A 21,495-nucleotide genomic window follows, 5' to 3' on the forward strand; every position below is an offset into this window, starting at 1 on the left:
GATTCAATCTCCATCCTAGTCGAAAAGATTTGCCTCCTTACAATATTTGATTTGAAAACATCCTATTTTTCTTTCAACATGTTACGAAGGGGCAGCATGAACTCACTACCAATCCACAGACACACACACATACACACACAATAAGGAAGCATGATCCCCTCAACATGTCAGATTATATAATGTGACAGCTACGAAAAACATAAACTAGAGATTTAGAGAATGATCAACAAACTGAGATTCATGACTGGGAAGCAATAAAATTTACTAAATTAGATTAGATTAGATTAGTACCAACTTGACTTCTTGACAAAGAAGCTCAAAATCTTACTTACATAGCACTTGGGGGTGGTGGCCGCGCCTTTCTTACAATAATTTCCAGCTCATACACACTAACCCATACCAAGGTATTTATAGATTAGAAATATTAACCAGAAAAGAATAGGACATACATATTAGAAGAGCAATGCCCTCAGTCAGGGTTATGAGTCAGGTTGTTCAGATTTCACAGGTGGACTAAAAGCATTAGTGCCAGAAGAGGAGGCACAACTCCCATTTTGAAGGTAGAGACTGCCCATAACAAGAGAATCACTTACCAAGCCAACATCATCAAAATTGAGCCTGCTATTGATCTTCTTTCTGAGATAGTAGAGAAAAGGGAAGGCAACAAAAAGAATGAGCAAATATCAACATCTGTAGTAGAGAATGTGTAGTTAAAGAGATAGATTGCATCCAGCTTAACCATACCCATTCAAGCGGTTATTAATGGCTGTCAAGTCTTTGGAAGGGCTTTGGTAAGCATGGGTGCTCTCTCCAACACAAGCGTAATAGCTTCTAGAGCTGTGAGAGATCAAAGCATCCATCTGTAGATACAAATTAACACCAAGTTAAAACAACACATAAGCATAGGAACTCTGCACATAGCTCGCCCATGTATGAGCCATAACTTAAAAATCACATCGACCAATGGATTTTATTTATCCTTTTTTCTTCTTCTTTTTGAAAAAAAGGTCAGATGGCTTAAATGAACAGGGTTTAATGAAGGAACGTAATAAATCGTGTTTTTCAATACAGTTCCTACTGTTATCTTTTAGAGAAATTCCCAGGCTGATGAACGGCTGAGACACATATATGGCCTTTTCTGAAAATCGAAGACAAACTTGCAAGCATTATTCAGCCTATATTAATGACAAATTTTTGCAAGTGTTAGAAAGTCTTAAGTTATAGATTAGATCTAGATGAACTCAAGTAGTCTAACTGGAATGGAAAAAGATCTGCAACAATACTACATAAACTATAGCATAATATCCAAGAATAAGCAAAGCCATAGAAAATTGTACCCAGTTGTACCAGATGGCAATAATTTTCAGTTTTTTCTAAATGCTCCATACACAACCATCAGGAAAAAAAAAACACCTAAAAAAATTTAGTACACTCTTCAGATATTTCAAGTCAACTTACTTGCCAAAAAGGAGATATATTTCAAATTGTTCTCTCCTAAAGTGGCAATTGCCAGATGTTCTAATGCATCCAAATAAGATCACAAGAGTATACCTTTGACGATCGTAATGGAGACACATAGACGTTATGTGCTGCAGAGACTTTCTTTGGAGACATGTCAGGGAGACTTGGAAATGCAGTTAATTTGGGTGAGCTGGGACATTGGTCTGTTGAGCCAAAAAATAAAGACAAACTGTTTTGCAGCCAAGGAACTACTAAAGAGAAAATAACTAGTATAAACTGCCAAAGAAACCAAGCATACCATCATCAATATTAACTTCATTTGGCCGGTTAGGTTTTTGAGTGGCACAAGCAGGGCCAAGCTCCAGTAACAGAGGCTTCACGACTGGAATAAATATTTCATTGTAGAATGTAATAATATCAACGTGCTCCTCCCCAGTTTTCTGTATCCAAAGCACACATGAGCTTAGATTTTACTCGAAATGTAAGAAAACAGGTCAAGAAACATACCCCATTACGGCGAATTGATAACCAGTCAACGAAGACACTACGGAAAATTTGTGGTTTACATTGTGGTTGCTTCCTATAGTTGTAAATGATTTCCCTAAAGGTCAGCTTTAACGGAGAAATCTGCAAACCATCACATGAACTCAGTAGAATAAAAAAGCTTACTAATAGACCACACATGTGTTTCAGGCAAACCTTTGCAACTCCATATAAACTGCATAGAATAATCTGGTCAACATGTCGGTTAAAGAAAAGAGCTGTTCGCTGACTGAGGATTTTCCGTACGAGACAGTAAACAGTCTCTCTGACTTGCTGAGACAGTTGTAGCCTTTCAACCAAGCCATTGATTCTGACAGCAGCTAACTTTTCAATCTACGAGGCCAAACAACATTATAATACGTAGATGTGGAATAGTTAATAAAGGAAACCCATTCCATGAATAAAGTAAAGGAAAGAAGACCTAGACCAATAATTATGTAATTGGAGAAAATTAGCAAGTGAGTCTAGGTTAGCCATGAAATACAAATACCATCACAGATAAAATAGAATAACTGTGGTACCTATAGTGTAGACTATGCAAAGTTACAAAGACTAATTGCAAAGCTGCAGACTACTTGTGGATTTTTCATCCGATTTTTCCAAACATTCAAAAGAAAGGTAAAGATTGGATGGTTAAGACCATTAAGTTAAATTTGACTGTTGGCGCAGTAATTTCATAAATGAAACCCATTATAGATTCCTGAGGAGAAAACAATGATGAGCTTGCATTTAATTTTTTTTGGAAAGCTGTTATACCTTAGTAAAGAAAATATTGATCCCTGTCTCAGCACATGTTTCTCCCGCTGCTCCTGGATTCGGCCGGTTTGGACTGCAAATGAGTACCCAAAAGCAAAACTTTTTACAAATGGATAACACTTGTTCTCTACTGAATTTTTTTTTTTTTTTGCTAAGCAAGCAAAAAGATTTAAAATAGTTCTTCTCTAGAGAATCATTTCAAAAGGCTTACCTTGCAAAAGCAGACTGCAGAGGTGGTGGTAACTTCGATTTGAAGGCAAATAGAGGATCCTTCACGGGTGACATAAAGGAACTGCATTCTACTAATGCACTCCGAGAATCACCACATACTCTCTTCGGAGACCGGATATCTACATTTTGACCTGAACATGAATTGATTGCCGAAAGAAGAATAAAATCAGTATGTTTCGTACTAGGATAGAAAAAACAATATCTAGGATTTTTCATGTATTTTAATATGAGGAACAATAATAAGTGAGGTAAAAAATCCATTAGGGTTAACATACTCCCCACAATCACATATATGAGGAACGGATTTCTGAACCTTGTAGAGGAAAACGGGATAAATTGTTACCTGCTGAAGGCGGTGGAGGCAAGCCTCCACAGGAAATATTATTATGCATCATAATTGTATCTAGTGAAGGCATGGGTTCTGCTAATAATCCCATACGGTTTATTTCTGCAGAAAGAGCTGGCCTTGCGACAATCAAAGAATTGTACATTGAGGAACCCTTTTCCCAGACCATGCTCTCCAACAGTCTCTCTTCCAAAGAATTTAGATGTCTTCTCAATTCTCTCGGAAGAGATTCTTCATGTCTAACAAAACTCTCTATCACCTTACTCAAATCAAAAGCTGTGATACCCGTTCGCTCCAAGACTGCAGGAAACAGCATAGTAAAAGTCTTGTGCGTTGCTAAAACCAGTTCTGCAGAACAAGCAAGCATGCATCGATGAAACCTTTCGTTGGTTAACAAAGATGTCAGGTTATTTGCATTCAATATTTGAGCTTCTGCAGTACACATTGCTTCCAAAACCCTATAATATAACTTCATAGCTTCCATTCTTCTTTGTTCAGCCCATATGCTGTCCATCATGTTCGCACTCTGCAGACTTCCAGTAACACACCGCTCTCCAAGAGCACTACTCGGGAAAATGGCTTCCAATATTATGTGGGCTCTACGTATTACGTTGTTAGTTACAGCCATGTTGCATGATGAAAGGAAGCGTTCGAGGTCTGCTGAGGGTTTTGAAGAAAGTGGAGAAATAACCGTTCGGAGCCATTTTGCAGTTGTCATTGCTGTGCTTACTGGTGTAGGTGCTATTGTTGAGTTAACACCAACAAGATTACCATTTGCAGGTGATGCAGTAGGCGAGTAAGGTCGACAGATAGGACTTGTTATCGTCTTTGTTGGGGAAGTCATAGCATCAAACTTTCGCTGCACCAAAGAAAAAAAAAATTACTTAAAATGACTAAATTTAATCAGAATTTTTTTTTAAGAAGGTCTAGTTTGCATTGCCTTGACTTTTGCTGAAAAACAGACCTTGGCATCACCAGACAAGCTTCCAGTACCAAACAAGCTATCCTCATCATTAACAAAGACTCTTTCATCTAGTTCACTTTTATTATGTATTGCATCTGCATAATCCTTTTCTAGGATAATTAAGCTTGATGAAAAAGATGACTCCTCCATTAGATCTTCAAAATAGGTCAACCCATCTGCATTCGAAGGATAAGAAGTTAACATGTGAAAATAGAATAATGCAAGTTATCAACGGACCATATTTTAAGAAATCAGCAATTAAGGATTGAAAGGAAAAAAAAAAAAAAAATTCAAACTAACCTGTGTCAATATTATCTAGGTTTTCGGTTATACATTCTGATGCCAAACGAGGTTTCTTCTTCAAAATGTCAACTATTAACTTATTTATTTTCTCCATTGTTCTCCTCAACTCATCTTCCGAGGTATCATAGCTGTTGCAAAGAGATGCAAGAAGATCCACGCCTTTGTTGCCCTTTTTAACTGAACCAATTATCAAAGGACTAAGCACCAGTTTATAAAATATATAAAAAACAATGTGAAAACAGAGATAAAGATCAACACTTGGATCCAAAAATACGAAGACCATTACCAAAGTGTTGGGAATTATGAATAGAGAAATTCCTGAACCGTACAGGAACATGAAGAATCAGGATTGCCTGTCATAAATTTCATAACACATTAAAGTTCAAGTCTCCCTTTCTTCTTTGGCAATTAATAAGATTTCATTAAAATCAAGGAAAAAAGATGAATTTGATACTTTAGGATCTAGGAGATGTAATCCAAGTGGAATTCTCAGAAAATATTGAACACAAAACAGTCACCAAATACTAATAATTAATGTCTTGACTGTAGAGAGGGACATGAGTGTAACTAACCAATATCGACACCAATCCGTTTGTGCAAGTCACTAGGTCCTTGAAACGGCTGAATGCATGAATTCTGAGTGCTAAGAACAGCAACCATCCAAAACGATGGTAATCTGAGACATAACCTGAACTGCTTATCCGTTGATCATCATTTGCATCACTTTTCAAGAAGAACTTCTGGAAAGCCCGTTTGTAGTACCTATGTACCATGAGAGAAATAGGATCCACCGTTACCAAGGTATAATCTTGAGAAATAGGTTTAATAAAAGCATTGATGATGCATATAATGGAGCATATTCATGAAGTACCATATATACTTTCTAAGTTTCCATTTAAAAAAATATCATAATCCTTCTCCTTTATGATGTCTAAAGTTCTCTCTTTTATATTTATTGGATAATGGTGTCTATAGGTCTCTTGAAGCTCTTTATCCTAAGCATACATTGGAAATGCCTTCGTAGCAGATACAGTATTGTTGCTTCTTAAAGGGAGTACCTTGCACGTCCAGGTGAAGCAGTAGATTTACAAATGTACGTGAAACTCATTCACGCCACTTAAGTTTTGCAAGTAAGGACACAAAATAAAATGTGATTGAATACTCCAATTTCAAGGAGGGAGGAGGAAAGAGGATGAAAGATCAGTATGTGGTATTATAGAAGAAATAAATGGCAGAACAATGTAATTCTTCTGGTTGTTCTCCTGGCTACTTCTTTATATACCGAATACCTAACACTGCCCACAAGCAGTTTCTAAATAGAGCCAATTAGACCGACCCAGTTGCATGAGCAAACATGAACAACAATCCCCGAGAAACCAATTTTATATGTTGCTGATTCTTTTTTTCTCACACCACAGTAAGCTCAGATAATATCATCAAATATAACCACAACAAATAAGGTAGCACCGCAACTAATTTAATAAAGTATAAACAAACTGGCTAAACATGAGCATAACTATGACAGTACTCTCATGAACAAGAGTAATGCTCATTCCTGCTCACTCTTTTCCTTATCACTGCAGACATACACTTGCACACATGTGAATAAAGACAAACCCCTCCCGTTCTGGCACACATGTAAGGATCTTAGATCTAATTCCTACAAATAAATCCTATGAAAAAGTTTATAACATCATGGGTATAAATGAAGGATGAATACAAAACATATTAATCGAGGAACTAAAGAAAAGCCATTAAGAAATTAAACTAGTATAAGTGATTGAGACTAAAAAGCAATGCTTACTTGCTTAAAAGACGCAAGTGCACAAAATTGGCCTGAAGCTCCTTTGTCTAATTAAGAAACGGAAAGAAGAGACTAAAAATAAATAACACGTCCAAAAATTTAAACAATAAAAAACACGCGTCAAAAGACACATAATTCTCTCTCTCCATGAAGAAGTACCTCGAGTCTCTTCTCCCAATCTGTGCCATACATGTTCTTTAGAATCGGACCAACCTTGAGATTGAACTGCGGCATTTCTTTGAAAAAATCAACAAAGCTTCATATTGTGGCAAAGAAAATAATTAGAATCCAACTTAAAATCAGTGCAAAATTTAGTTTATAAATTAATGATTAAGTAGATGGAAAATATACTTCAGCCTAAATGCTCTCAATATCTGCCACAAAGTAAATCCGTTTTGGCCACTCTCCTCAATTGATTTCCTAGTGTTTCCATCTGCTAATCTCTTCACAGAGTACAGAATGAATGCGAACCAAAACCGTTCTATTTCCTCCGGCTGAGATAAGAGATGCAATTCAGACAACAATGAAACTATTAAATTCAAATATTGGCAGGAGCGGGAAAAGAGAAAGGAAAAAAAGTAGTGCTGCAGCTTGGGCGGGTTGGGGATCAATCTGTGCCCACACCCAACCTGAACTCGGGCATGAAATGCTCAACCCTAACCCAACCCAAGTCGGGTTAGTCGAGTTGGCTCATTCCTCATTAATACTATATAATTTAATAACGATAATGACTTATGGTATATAAAAAACATAAAATGTAAAATTAGTTGTCCTAAAAATATATTTCAAAGTTCACATAATGAAATTATAAGCAAATGTAAAGAAACAGATGAGGATGACTGATTAAACTTTGCAATGTGAATTGTGAATGAGAAAGAAACAAAGATATCTAAAAATAATTTTAAACTATAACGATATTAATATTGGGTTTAGGCAAATTGGGCAACCTGATGTTTATGCACCAACCCAACCCCACTTGACTCAATCAAATTTTTTTGGCCCAAACCCTAGCTAATTGTACTCAAACCCGACCCAAGGTTGGGTTGAACCCATCAGGCCAGGTTTAGCCCGTCCAAGTTGCAGCCCTAGAAAAAAGGGATTGTCTTTGAAACAGAGTGGATACCGTTCCACTTCCAATAGCAGAAATGTTTGCTAGGAGAAGATGCTTGCTCTCTCTTAGCAACTTAATAGCTTCTGAAAACGCGTTTTCGTTGATCGATAGCCCTTCCTGTAATCAGATCTCAGTTTCAGATCAATAAAGATAAAATATCGAGAAAAAATGCAGTAAATTAGAAGATGATTGAGACACAGTTGCTAACAGAGAACTTAAAAACTCGAGATTTACTAAAAAGATGAAGAAATCAGTCCAGAAAAAAAAGAATAAACCTTGCAAAGCTCGGAAAATCGAGCTTCCATGGAGCAACGTTCATATGATTGAGTGCTCGAAGAACTCAAGGGTTTTACGACCTCCATCTTTATATCACCTGGATTCATAGATTCAAATTAGCTAATTCTCTGAAACCCTAGCTGATTTATAGCCATTTCTTGAAAATTAAAAGAAAATCCAGCGAAACAGGTACCTGAGCTTTGTAGAATAAATTAGAAAAAACGGAAAAGCAAGCGATTTTGATGAAGAACTAGTCTGCACTCTGTTGTAGATTCCAACAAAGAAAAATCAGAACTTTCTGCCAAATTGGATGTCGAAGAACGGCCTTCCCGATCGAATCGAAACGAGGGTTTTGAATCTTAGACTAAGAACAAATGCTTCTCTCTTCCCTCTCTTTTCTCTCTCTTCTTTGCTCCTTTTGGGAAAAACAACATAAACATGCCGTACATCGTATGATTCCATCTCATAGCGAATCATACACACATAAGTATCCAATTACATATCGACACGTGTAAAACGTTCGGTAAATTTGCCGCCAAAATTAAGGTCGACCTAGGGCTGTCAATGGGTCGGGTTCGGTTGGGATTTGGTTGAACCCTAACCCAGTCCTTAAAAGGTGGTCTATAAGTTCGATCCATGGTTTTAAAACTCATTCGAAATCGAGATGTATCTCCCGAGTTAACTCGATATCATGGCTGGATGAGACAAAAATATAAACCCATTTGAGATAGTCGCATATTGCGAGATAAATGAGACGTCTCGGATGAGTTGCAAAATCTTATCTGAGATAAACGAGACAATAGATTTTCAAGCTTGAAATCATTTGCTCTCACTCATAAATCGAATTTTCTTCATCTTCTTTTTTGGTTTCATTTTTAAATAGGAATTATTTTTGAATTTTTTTAGATTTTTTAAATGATTAAAAACCATTGTCGCAATGTTGAATGAGACAACTCGAAACGAGATGACGTATCGTTTGAGTTAACTTGGTATCTTGGCTAGACAAGATGAGACGTGAAATCGAGTTTTAAAACCATGCTTCAATTAGAAATATGCCCCTATTGGGCCAAAGTTGGTGAAGTCCAAGTCCGATCCTAATAGGATTACTTTCATATTTTATTAAAATTAAATAAATTAAATTAATTCTCATTTTCAAGTCCTTTGTTGTTGTTTTGTTTTTTTTTGACTAATGATTTTTCTAACTCGAAAATTTTCACTCATTCTATAAGATGCAACTTGGTTTAGTTTCAGGTCAAATAGGAACCGAACCGACATAGGTCGGTTCCACTAAATAAGAACCAGAATAAAATCGAATACCATTGGCACCAAACTCAAACCAAATTAAAGTCGATTTGGTTTGATTTAGTTCTACGGATTGCAAATATTCTATAAATTGTAAGTATATTTTTTAATAAAAAAAATAAACATAAAATTTCATACAATAATCACAAATCTATTCATAAAAAATCATTAGTTTATTCATAAAAGATCATTAATCTATGTCCTAACTCCTAAAATAATTCATAAATTATTATTTTATATATATATATATATATATATATGTATATGGGAAATATTCGGCACCAAACATTTTGGCAAAACATTTTTCAAAACATGGGTTAGAAGTTTTGGAATTGGCTGATTTTTGGTGAAGATGATCTCTACGGTGAGGAGATCATCATCACTAAAAATCAGCCCATTCCAAAACTTCTAACCCCATCAAAAATGGTTTTCAAAAAATGGACGGTCCATGATTTTTCAACTTGTAAACATGGGGCTAGAAGTTTTGGAATAGGCTGATTTTTGGTGAGGATGATCTCCTCACCGTAAAGATCATCCTCACCAAAAATCAACCCATTCCAAAACTTCTAACCCATGTAGGACAAAAATGTTTGGCTAAAATGTTGGCCCATATATATATATATATATATATATATATATATATATATATATATATATATATATATATATGGGTCCCGTTCAGCACCCTAAGTTTTACCACACACTTTAACAAACGCGTTTTGTCCTATATGGGTTAGAAGTTTCGGAATGGGCTGATTTTTGGTGATGATGATCTCTATGGTGAGGAGATCATCCTCACCAAAAATCAGCTCATTCCAAAAATTCTAACCCCATCAAAAATGATTTACAAAAAATGGACGGTCCACCATTTTTCAACTTGTAAACATGAGGCTAAACATTTCGGAATGGGCTGATTTTTGGGGAGGATGATCTTCTAATCATAGAGATCATCCTCACCAAAAATCAGCCCATTCCAAAACTTCTAACCCATGTAAGACAAAAAACGTTTGTTAAAGTGTGTGGTAAAACTTAGGGTGCTGAACATTTCCCTATATATATATATATATATATATATATGGGGGGCGTTCAATGGCCAACTTTTTAGCAAACTTTTTGGCAAAACATTTTTCAAAACATGAGTTAGAGGTTTTGGAATGGGCTGATTTTTGGTGAGGATGATCTCTACGGTGAGGAGATCATCATCACCAAAAATCAGCCCATTCCAAAACTTCTAACCCCATCAAAAACAGTTTACAAAAAATGGACGGTGCACGATTTTTCAGCTTGTAAACATGGGTCAGAAGTTTTGGAATGGTCTGATTTTTGGTGAGGATGATCTACTCACCATAGAGATCATCCTCACCAAAAATCAGCTCATTCCAAGACCTCTAACTCATGTTTTGAAAAATGTTTTGCCAAAAAGTTTGCTAAAAAGTTTGCCATTGAACGCTACCCTATATATATATATGGGAAATGTTCAGCACCCTAAGTTTTACCACACACTTTAACAAACGTTTTTTGTCCTACATAGGTTAGAAGTTTTGGAATGAGCTGATTTTTGGTGAGGATGATCTCTATGATTAGAAGATCATCCTCCCCAAAAATCAGCCCATTCCGAAATGTTTAGCCCCATGTTTACACGTTGAAAAATCGTGGACCGTCCATTTTTTGTAAATCAATTTTGATGGGGTTAGAAGTTTTGGAATGAGCTGATTTTTAGTGAGGATGATCTCCTCACCATAGAGATCATCCTCACCAAAAATCAGCTCATTCCGAAACTTCTAACCCATGTAAGACAAAACGCGTTTGTTAAAGTGTGTGGTAAAACTAAGGGTGGCGAACGGGACCCTACTCATATATATATATATATATATATGAGTAGCGTTCAATGGCCAACAGTTTGGCAAACATTTTGGCAAACACATTTTTCAAAACATGGGTTAGAGGTCTTGGAATGGGCTGATTTTTGGTGAGGATGATCTCTATGGTGAGGAGATCATCATCACCAAAAATCATCCCATTCCAAAACTTCTAACCTCATCAAAAATGGTTTACAAAAAATGGACGGTTCACGATTTTTCAACTTGTAAAATGGGGCTAGAAGTTTTGGAATGAGCTGATTTTTGGTGAGGATGATCTCCTCACCGTAGAGATCATCCTCACCAAAAATCAGCCCATTCCAAGACCTCTAACCCATGTTTTGAAAAAGTGTTTGCCAAACTGTTGGCCATGGATAGGGACCCTATATATATAGGGTCAGGTTCAAACGACAACCATTTCAACACACATATAGACAACGTGTTTTGTTTTATATGGGCAAAAATGTTTGGAATGGGCTAATTTTTTGTGAGGATGATCTCTGTGGTGAGGAGATGATCCTTGCCAAAAATCAGCTCATTATGAAACTTCTAGACTGTTCAATTTTTGTTGAAAAATTATAGACCGTCCAATTTTTGTAAATCAATTTTGATGGGGTTACAAGTTTTGGAATGGGATGATTTTTTGCCAGGATGATCCCCTCGTCACAGAGATCATCCTCACAAAAAATCAGCCCATTCCAAACATTTTTGCCCATATAAGACAAACACGTTGTCTATATGTGTGTCGCAATGTGTGTTGCAGGAACCCGACCCATATATATATATATATATATATTTATTGCATAGGGGTTCAATTCTCGGTTTGGTTCCATTCTATACAAGCTTGATCCGAGAACCGAGCCAAATTGATCGGTTCTCCATTTTTGTAATTCGGAATCGAATCGCAACTTGTTCCAAACCAAACCACCCCAAAGCTATCGGTTTGGTTCAGTTCTCGGTTTGAATAGGACCAAGTTGCACCTCTAGTGGCAAGGGCACATAACCATTAATCATTTTCCTTGTGTATCTCGAAGAAAAAGATCTATGGTTTTGTGCCATTGTCACTTCAGTCATATATAGACCAAGTGAAAATTTTCAATTAAAAAAATCTCAACTAATTTTTTTTTTGTGACTAAGGAGAATCCCAACATTGGTGAGACTATAATTCCTCGAGGCCCACAATCACGTGTTCCAAGTTATTTAGGAGGAGTTGTAAATACTCAGTTACAAACTCACAACCAGGGGGAGCAAACTCCTATTGCTTTGTCTTACCACTGAGCCCCCGCCCTGATGAGAAAAATCGTTTGATGTTGTTTTTGGGTTTTGTTAATATGTGCCATAAGGGCATGCATTAAATACACATGGAAATTGATTTTTGTACCGAAAATGCCCTCAATTTTTTTTACGAAAAATATTCCTTATGCTTACTCCAATGTGTATTTATTGCACTTTAACATTAACTAAACCTGTTGCTTTTCATCAAAATAGAGTTTCAAATTTCCATCATAATTGAAAAATTGGTTAGGAATGAGGGTAAATTTGTTATTTTATAATATACTTTAATTATTTTTTGTTAAAATTATACATCTAATCATATGTAATAGTGAAACCCTTTCCTTACTAACATAGGAAGATTTTGAGCTTTACCACTTTGCTCAAATGGATTACCACATCAGACATTCAACACCATGGTTTCCTAAGTTTCATAAAAAAACTTAGATAAAAATTCAAAAAATAATTTCTTTTAAATAAGATCCAAGGTGTTTAAAAAATGGACGGCTACCAAACTTCCACATAACATAAAAATGAAATTCAACGGTGAAAACTATATATATATATATATTTATTTATTTATTTTTTATTTTAAAAACCTATAGAATTTCATCCTCTACAACCCTGAAGCATCGGATCATGTTTTTTGGATGCCAAGAGGCGAGCTCAAGGACCCTTAGTAAAGGTGAAATCCTTACTTAGTAAGGTTAGGCAGACTCTATGTAATAGGTTAGCAACAAGTAGATTCATGAAAAAGAATTCATCAAGAAATATGCAATCTTGACAAGCCAAATAGGAAATCCAATGATAGGGATTTATCTTAGAGATATGTGATGTAGGATTTTGGTATGATCATATCAATCCTAACACACCCCGTTAGAACTCCACAATTAAGTGTGCTTGGCATGAGTAGTATTATGGATGACCCCTTAGGAGGTCCCCATCTGACACCCTTCTTTCTTTTGCTTAACCCCCAAGCATTGGTGAGATGGCCAAGACCATGCCTCAAGAAAACGGAGGTCTTGAGTTCGAATCCCCACTTAAGGGCCACCCTAAGGGATTTATCTTACTTGGTATGTGAGGGGGACTAGATGTGCCCTAAGGATTAGTTAGGTACTCTTAAGAGGCTCAAATACATAAGTTCAAAAAAAAAAACAAAAAACAGAAAGATATGTGATGTACCTTTGAGATGCATATCGAGACCAAGTATTTCTTTACCATTGTTTTTTTCACGAGTCTGACCTTATATAATATAGTAATGGGAGGATTGGGCTAGGTTGAACACTGTTAACCCCTAGCTTGACCTAAATTAATAAGTCATGCTAAAGTGACCTCAGCGAGGGGACACTTTGACGTGGTGGTGTGAGCATGTACGTAGATGCGTTTTACTCATACCTTGGAGAAAACGCCTCTATGGGCATACACACGCCACCATGTCAAGATGTCCCCCATGTGTCTCCTACTAAGGTCGCTTCAACATTAATCTAAATTAATAGGTTGAATTTTTTTGAATCTAATCCTTCATTTGCGGGCTCAAGATCAAGACCCTAAATCCTAGGTTTTGAATAGGTCGGCCGGGTTAGAGGGGCCGGGTCCAATTGACAGCCTAGATGGAGCTCTAACCTGGTCTTCAAGTCACAAATATATACTATGGGTGGGACCTAGAACCTAGTGCCTTAGACATGGGTTCTCAAGTTTCTCCAACCCAAACTTGTGATGGGATGCTAATCTCCACACACCCAACCTTTCTGCTCATCAACCATTGTAAGTCCCTCACACAACTCCAACAACTTCATTCCCAAGCCATCACCAGTGGCCTCATTTCCTTGTACCCTTCACTTATACTGACCAAACTCCTCTACACCTTCACACTTCTCCCCACTCACCCCACCTCTCTAAACTATGCTGTCAACCTCTTCAACCAAATCCCAACTCCCTCAACTTTCTCTTACAACACCATTATCCGTGTCCACACCCTCTTCTCTTCCCCTCTCTCTGCACTCCTCATCTTTGCTAAAATGAGCCACCTTTGTGTCCCCCCTGACACCCACACCTTCCCTTTTGCACTCAAGGCTTGTGCCCACCTTGGTGACCTCATACTTGGTCGGTCAATCCACTCACAAGCCATCAAATTTGGGTTTGAGGCCTGTGTTTTTGTCCACAACACATTGGTTTATTTGTACTCGAATTCGAATTCCTTGATTGATGCACACCGACTATTCGATGATAGTTTTGACCCGGACATTGTCTCATACAATGCATTGATCCATGGGTTTGTTAAGGCTGGCAAGATGAGCCAAGCGCGTGAGGTTTTTAACAAAATGCCCTTAAAAGACACCGTTTCTTGGGGTACTCTGTTGACGGGGTATGCCCAGACGAACCAATGCAAAGAAGCTACCAAATTATTTAATCGGATGATTGTTTTGGGGGTGAAGCCTGATAATGTTGGGTTAGTATCTGTTCTCTCCGCTTGTGCGCAACTCGGGGCATTGGAACAAGGGAAGGCCATTCACGATTACATCGAAAGAAATGGAATTCGAATCGATGTATTCTTGTTGACGGGTTTGGTCGACATGTATGCAAAATGTGGGTGTATAGACATTGCTAGAGAGATATTTGAGAGAAGCCTGGACAAGAACTTGTTCACATGGAATGCGATGCTTGTGGGGCTCGCCATGCATGGGCATGGAGAGCTCTCACTTGAGTACTTCTTGAGAATGAGAGAGATGGGAGTGCAACCGGATGGGGTGAGCTTCTTAGGTGTCTTGGTGGGATGTAGTCATGCGGGTCTAGTCGATAAGGCTAGACAACTCTTTGATGAGATGGAAGGTGTCTACGGGGTCCGACATGAGCTCAAACATTACGGGTGCATGGCTGACTTACTTGGAAGGGCTGGTTTGATCAAAGAAGCTATGGAGATGATAGAGGGGATGCCAATGGATGGTGACGTGTTTGTATGGGGTGGTTTGCTAGGTGGGTGTAGGATATATGGGGATGTTGAGGTTGCAGAGATTGCATCTGGGCACTTGATGGAGATTGTTCCCGAGGATGGTGGGGTTTATTCAATTATGGCTAATGTATATGCCAATGCAAGGAGATGGGAAGACGTTGCGAAGATAAGGAGATTGATGAATGTTAAGAGGGTCAACAAGAATGCTGGTTGCAGTTTAGTCCAAGTGGATGGTATGACACATGAATTTCTTGCAGGGGAGAGATTACACCCTCGAATTGATGAGATCCATTGTCTTTTGGATGGAATTGGACAACAACAAATCGAAGGATGTTAATTATGTTAATTTTATAATAAATTTTTAGATATGGGTTGAGGTAGTTGGTACATGTTGCCCACATGAATAATTATTTTCCAAAATTGGATGAAATAAATTGAACAATATTTTTTTTTTAATGGTTGAGATAATCACATCTTTCTATGGAGGAAATAATCAATCACCTGGTTCTCTGGCTAATTGTAACTTATTGCAATGTTGAATTTACCCCCCGCACCCAATTCTACACATACATACACACACACACACACACGTGTCTGCACAACATGGACAAAGGACAATGGAGAGGTTTTCAAGTAAGTTGATGTCACTTTTGCTTGCATGCATGGATTTCTACTATTAGGTGCAGATGAACCCATTCAATTAAGCTAGATAAAGAACAACTAAGCACGACAAAACAATTATCCTGACAGGTGAAGGAGAATCAGACAGAGGACTACCTGCCCAATTTCTTCCCATAAAATAGTAAGGCAAAACTTGTTTTTTTGTATGGATCTCTCCTTTGGCATTCTCTCCTTGTCCTCACCAAATTGTCTCCGGCCCTTTTGGTTTTATTAATCTCCACCCGTACGACCTAATCCCTTTTTATTAAGAGAAATATATAAACTGGAGAATTTTTCGTAGATTTCATCCCTAAATTGCCATATCAAAAACTTCAACAGACTTGGTAATAAAGCAAATGAAGTTTGAAAGTATCCCTTACCCATTCATCCATGCTTTGTACATTTTATATATCAGCAGAGCCCCTTAAGGTTGTTTCTGTAATTTCGAAGATTCACAAAGGGTGTTTCTGTCATTGTACTTATTCTCATCTTATTACCTTGCAAAAGGACAAACAGACACACTCCCTCTAAATCAAAACTCTTTTATTAATATTGTTCTAAACTATGGTATATCATTCAATGATGTCTTATTCATGAATACTATTCCCATTTTTATATGTATAAGACTGTTGTCTTTGATGGAGGTTGGAGAAGAATTTCTTCTTCTTTTTGTCTGTTGCTACCCAACTTCTACCTTCCCTTGTATATAACATTATCAGCTCACTCTCTTTACAACATGGAAATTACATTGAAATTTCTAACATGTCTAACTTCACCCTAGAGTTTGAAGAAGATGAGGAAGAAGACCTCCCAAATACCATTCTTCAACAGTCCTCCAGTGGAAGTTGTACTCCAGGAAATGGTGGCAATGGTTCCATCTCGAACCTCACGATGTTAAAGAAGAAACGAAGTCATCCAGGGAATCCAGGCAAGCAAACCAAGTTCTATTTTTTATTTTTCCCTCTGAAAGTAGCACTTTTGACATGGGGTCTACAATTATTAAAGATCATGCTAGTTTGATTCTGCATGTTTGTTTAAGAAATCAACACCAAAGTTTAGGTACTCGAATGTGTTACACTTGCTTTTTGACTTTACTTGATCAGGACCAAGTTTAGGTTAGCAGTGATTATCTTCACATGTACTGATCTAGTATATGCCCGTGACCTTCAGAAACTGTTCTATTCATTTATCATATCGAGATGTATGACAAATTTCTCATACTAAGTTTACTTGGTAAATGTATCGGATGAACTCTGTCATTTTCTAAGATATGATTTGATATTTCAACTCAGTGAGTAAGAGATCATCTGTAACTCATCCTGCTAATTCTCTTTTCCCAGTCTTTTTTACCGATCCATTGATTTGATTTATTTATTGTTTTATAGGTAACCCAAAGTTGTAATTTCATCCAGTTATAATTAATATTTCTTGTAACATGTAATTCATAATTGTAAATTCATAGATCGACGGGCTCGATACCTGAGCTACATGAAAACTATACCATGACTCATTTTATATAATTTTTTATTTTATTTTTATGAATCTTTTATATTTATATGCTTATCATGTTAGAATTAGATTTCAGGTTTCATTTCAATGAATATATTGACCCAGTCAACAGTGTTCTTTTTATGATTCTTTTATATTCATATGCTTATCCTATTACTATTCGATTTTAAGTTTCATTTCAATGACGCCAAAGTATGATATAGCTGAACCAGCAGTTGAGTCATGTCGACTCAGTCAACTTAGTGTTCTTTTGTAAAAGATAATAATTGGTTGGTCAGTTAGACTCGGGCAAGTCGGAGCCCAATCATCATTATCATCAAAGCCTTCTCCCAAAGAATTGGGGTCGGCTAAACAAATCCTATTCCTCCACCCCAATTTGTCCAAATCCACGTCTTTTATTATTGAAAGTGTGTTCATTTCTATGATTCACTATCTCCATTCACGTTCTTTGGGTCTTCCACTTGCTCTTTGAACCTTCAACTGGAATATTTCTTCTAACTGGGATTGTAATTGACCTTCGTTGAACATGTCCAAACTATCTTAGTCGATTTTCTCTTAGTTCTCGTCGCCTAACATAGGATAGATACATGATTGTCGGAGCCAGAGTCCTGACTGAGCAGAGTTGGTACCTGATTTGCACAGTTCTGAAAGTTTATTGGTATAACCATTTACCTTATTCTGTTGGATATGAATTTTCAGACCCAGATGCAGAGGTTATAGCCCTGTCACCAAGGGCACTAATGGCAACAAACAGGTTCATATGTGAGGTGTGTCATAAAGGCTTCCAAAGGGATCAGAACCTTCAACTTCATAGGAGAGGACACAACCTGCCGTGGAAGCTGAAGCAGAGGCAGGTTAAGAAGAGAGTGTATGTCTGCCCAGAGGCAAGTTGTGTACACCATGACCCGAGCCGGGCTTTAGGTGACTTGACTGGCATAAAGAAACACTTCTGCAGGAAGCATGGGGAGAAGAAATGGAAGTGTGACCAGTGCTCAAAACGTTATGCGGTTCAGTCAGACTGGAAGGCACATTCAAAGATATGTGGTTCTAGAGAATATCATTGTGATTGTGGAACCATTTTCTCAAGGTACCATATTTAAGCCCATAAATTCTCTATTGCATTCATGTGCGGGCAGGCACACGTGTGTTTGTTTTCTGATTCTTGATTAATCATTACACTTCTTTACTTATAAAATGAGAGAAAGTTGAGTAGAAGTGGTTTCACATCAAAATTTGGATCTCACAAATGCCCCCAACTTTACATTTAAATTTAGTATAATCAGGGTCATTTTGGTTAAAAACCAAGAAAAATGCCACACACAACTCTATAATCACTGTGGTTAATTTTTTAAAAATAACCTTTTTAACCTTTTTACTATGTAATCTTCAAAAACCCTTTAATCAATATTTTAAATTACAAATAAGCCCTTTCGATACATGTGCGTTTGCACATTGCACCTTCTTGTTTAATAAAAAAAGATGTGGTTCTGGACAGTGTGGAATTGAGGAATGGGACCCAACCCAATCTTAGGGATAAGGCTTTGATTAACTAATACCTTCTTTTGTAAATATGTACAGGAAGGATAGCTTTGTTACTCACAGAGCCTTTTGTGATGCTTTGTCCGAAGAGAATCACAAGGTAAACCACAGTCTTGCTTCTATGGGAGGATTGTTACAAGGCCAAGCCCAAGATTTGTTCTCTTCTTCAGTGCTTATCTCTAGTTCTTGCTCAAATACAAACTCCATGACAAATCTATCTATTTCTAATCATTACTATGACAACTCACTAAAAGCTTCATCTCTAAATTCTTCTGGTGTCACATACTCTAGTAATTCCGAAGCTACTTTTTATCTGAATACATCACAAGCCCACAAGTCGATTGGTTCCTCTTACATGTCCGCGACAGCCTTGTTACAAAAAGCTGCAGATATGGGTTCAAAGATGAGTGATAATTCGATCTGTCCGATTCTCCTCAGAGGAATCACGGGATACACTATGAGCACAATGAGTTCCTATGGGTCAGGGCAGGATGCTTCTTCAATCGTTAATAATAATGTGGAACCGTTTCGTGCCACCACCAATAGTTTATATGTAGGAAATCGAAATGCATTTGAGAATAACTTGGAGTCTAGGAATGTTTTGGGTGGGGTTCACTTGGGAGGAGGTGAAAGGATGACCGTTGATTTCTTAGGGGTGGGGCCACCGAGGCATCCAAGTGTTGGGAAGGATAGGAGCTGTGATGGAAATATGATTGGGGTAAGGTATTCAGATGGGCAGCAGAACTTGCATTCAGAATGGTTAACTCCTAGTTAAGGATTTCTTGCCTGATATATTCAAAATGTGTCAAAATATTATCGATTATCAGAACAGTATTAGTTTATCATAAATGATTTAACTCTGCATTCATGTTTGTTTGTTCTCTGTAAATATTTCAAATAGATTTAAATTTGGACCATCTTGGAAGAACTTGCTAGATATATGGATATTATGAGGTTCTACTGATCATTATCTTATGTTGCTGTAATATTAAACATAATTCAAAATATTTGATATACTGAAATAAAGAAGTTACCTACACAACAAAAGTGCCACTCTCTATCATTAACATCAGCGCAGTTTGATTTGTAATGAGGGTAGCCTCTTTACTCTCCCTTTCAAGCCTCCAATCAACTTTGTGTGAATCAGAGAAATGACTCTTCCCAAGTGTATTGGAAGACTTTGAGGGAGATAAAGAAGAAACATCTCAGGTTAGGTTCCACCTTCCACAACACTTGCAACCATGATCCTAGCTTAGGAGGATCAAATCTTTGAGGCGGCAATGGAAGTTTTGTTTAACTTGTATACACACTTTCATGCGTTTATATAGCAATGATCGATCAGATAAAGTTTGCATGCTAAAGCTGATATGATCTTGTGAGTGAGTAGTGTCGCCATTAATTATCCGAATCCATTGTTTACTTGATTGTTTGTGGACACTACTCGGTGATCAACTCAAATATGCAGCCACTGAAGGATTATTGATTCGAATAAACCTGCAAATGGGTTTATTTAGTTTGATGCGAATCTGTATTATGTGTCCTTTAGCTTGACATTCTTCAAGAATGAAGGAAAGAATATATATTGACTCCTATTCCTAACTCCAATGGTAAAGAGGATGGATGGATGTTGTCGAATTTTCTTATGAGAATTCATTCCTTAATGATATTGAAACCCATTGTCAATTGGAGGCCGCATCAAATTAATCTTTACAAACAAGATGAAGTCACCGTCATCATGTCCACCACCATCACTTGTCAATGGATTCTTTGGGGTGAAGATTGAAGTACAGATGCGTGGTTTGCAGTATGATTTGAGCTACATTATCTACAATCTGCCATTTCTTTTCGTAATAATAAGAGGAATACTACCTCACCTGACCTCTTAATTTACTCACAATTGTGTGTATGATAAAAAATGAGAGATTCAATTACCACTCCAACTTCTGCTAACGCCACCCCAAGATGTGTGCTAATTCTTTGGTGATTTGCATATTAATTGGGGTGGTGTTAGCAAAAGTTGGTGTGACAATAGAATCTCTCTAAAAAAATTCATAAAGATATATATAGAGGTTTTAAATATAGAGTGAGGAAAGAGAAGGCCCATTGGTAATCTCAAAATACTAGGAGTCTTGAATATGTTATTAGTTCAAAAAGGGTAAAACATAGAGGATCAACAAATGGCCACTAGAGATTAATGATTCTGTTATCCACTTCAAATGGAATCTCAAATGGGAATTTATAAGTTGACTTACTCTACACATATGTAGAATATAATCAGAAGATCAAGAGAAGGCCCACATGCTTTTTCTTTTTATTAGAGATACTGATGGATTTTGATTTGGTCTTTGTGGATATTGTTTGCCTGGTAGTCTGCATCTACATATCTGTTTTTTATTAATTTATTGGATATTGTTTGCTTGGTTGTCTTCACATATATGTCTGTTGTTTATTTATTTATTATTTCTAGTATGGATGTGATTATGTGGAGGATTATTCTAAATAAGTAGGAAAAAAAAAAGTTCTGAAAAATAATGACAATGCAATCAATTAACATCCACTGAACCCAAACAAAGCCAATGCCATAAGATTGTTACTTTATATGCCCACTT

The 21,495-nt window shown here is 37.0% G+C and overlaps 3 protein-coding genes across 3 annotated transcripts; 2 read left to right on the forward strand and 1 right to left on the reverse strand.

Annotated features, from left to right (window-relative positions):
* Nucleotides 1-245: 245 nt before the first annotated feature.
* Nucleotides 246-8,233, reverse strand: LOC147405301 (retinoblastoma-related protein-like). Its single transcript, XM_086432978.1, has 19 exons — nucleotides 7,989-8,233; nucleotides 7,795-7,892; nucleotides 7,532-7,636; nucleotides 6,760-6,902; nucleotides 6,568-6,664; nucleotides 6,409-6,455; nucleotides 5,177-5,366; nucleotides 4,891-4,957; nucleotides 4,602-4,781; nucleotides 4,302-4,477; nucleotides 3,335-4,196; nucleotides 2,972-3,122; nucleotides 2,761-2,833; nucleotides 2,161-2,337; nucleotides 1,969-2,088; nucleotides 1,760-1,901; nucleotides 1,552-1,664; nucleotides 745-860; nucleotides 246-636 (listed from the first exon to the last, which is right to left on the reverse strand). The coding sequence occupies exons 2-19, from the start codon at nucleotides 7,879-7,881 to the stop codon at nucleotides 480-482; spliced, it is 3,003 nt and encodes a 1,000-aa protein (XP_086289104.1). The 5' UTR covers nucleotides 7,882-7,892; nucleotides 7,989-8,233; the 3' UTR covers nucleotides 246-479.
* A 5,379-nt stretch (nucleotides 8,234-13,612) lies between these two features.
* Nucleotides 13,613-15,679, forward strand: LOC147405302 (Pentatricopeptide repeat (PPR) superfamily protein). Its single transcript, XM_086432979.1, has one exon. It carries the CDS (start codon nucleotides 13,911-13,913, stop codon nucleotides 15,513-15,515), a length of 1,605 nt encoding a protein of 534 aa, XP_086289105.1. The 5' UTR covers nucleotides 13,613-13,910; the 3' UTR covers nucleotides 15,516-15,679.
* A 744-nt stretch (nucleotides 15,680-16,423) lies between these two features.
* Nucleotides 16,424-19,823, forward strand: LOC147405303 (protein indeterminate-domain 7-like). The gene is made up of 3 exons (XM_086432980.1): nucleotides 16,424-16,766; nucleotides 18,047-18,434; nucleotides 18,926-19,823. The coding sequence occupies exons 1-3, from the start codon at nucleotides 16,601-16,603 to the stop codon at nucleotides 19,659-19,661; spliced, it is 1,290 nt and encodes a 429-aa protein (XP_086289106.1). The 5' UTR covers nucleotides 16,424-16,600; the 3' UTR covers nucleotides 19,662-19,823.
* Nucleotides 19,824-21,495: the final 1,672 nt, after the last annotated feature.

Source organism: Akebia trifoliata, chromosome 3, assembly GCF_017979445.1.
Source record: "Akebia trifoliata isolate Shusen 1 chromosome 3, ASM1797944v1, whole genome shotgun sequence".
Lineage (NCBI taxonomy): Eukaryota > Viridiplantae > Streptophyta > Magnoliopsida > Ranunculales > Lardizabalaceae > Akebia > Akebia trifoliata.

Coding starts and splice junctions, on each gene's coding strand:
- LOC147405301 (XM_086432978.1), bottom strand. CDS start 7,881: ATGGAGGTCGTAAAACCCTTGAGTTCTTCGAGCACTCAATCATATGAA. Junction 5,367..6,408: donor CACTTGCGTCTTTTAAGCAA/GTAAGCATTGCT, acceptor CATGGTACATAG/GTACTACAAACGGGCTTTCC. Junction 1,665..1,759: donor TGAAGTTAATATTGATGATG/GTATGCTTGGTT, acceptor TTGGCTCAACAG/ACCAATGTCCCAGCTCACCC.
- LOC147405302 (XM_086432979.1), top strand. CDS start 13,911: ATGGGTTCTCAAGTTTCTCCAACCCAAACTTGTGATGGGATGCTAATC.
- LOC147405303 (XM_086432980.1), top strand. CDS start 16,601: ATGTCTAACTTCACCCTAGAGTTTGAAGAAGATGAGGAAGAAGACCTC. Junction 16,767..18,046: donor AAGTCATCCAGGGAATCCAG/GCAAGCAAACCA, acceptor ATGAATTTTCAG/ACCCAGATGCAGAGGTTATA. Junction 18,435..18,925: donor TGTGGAACCATTTTCTCAAG/GTACCATATTTA, acceptor AAATATGTACAG/GAAGGATAGCTTTGTTACTC.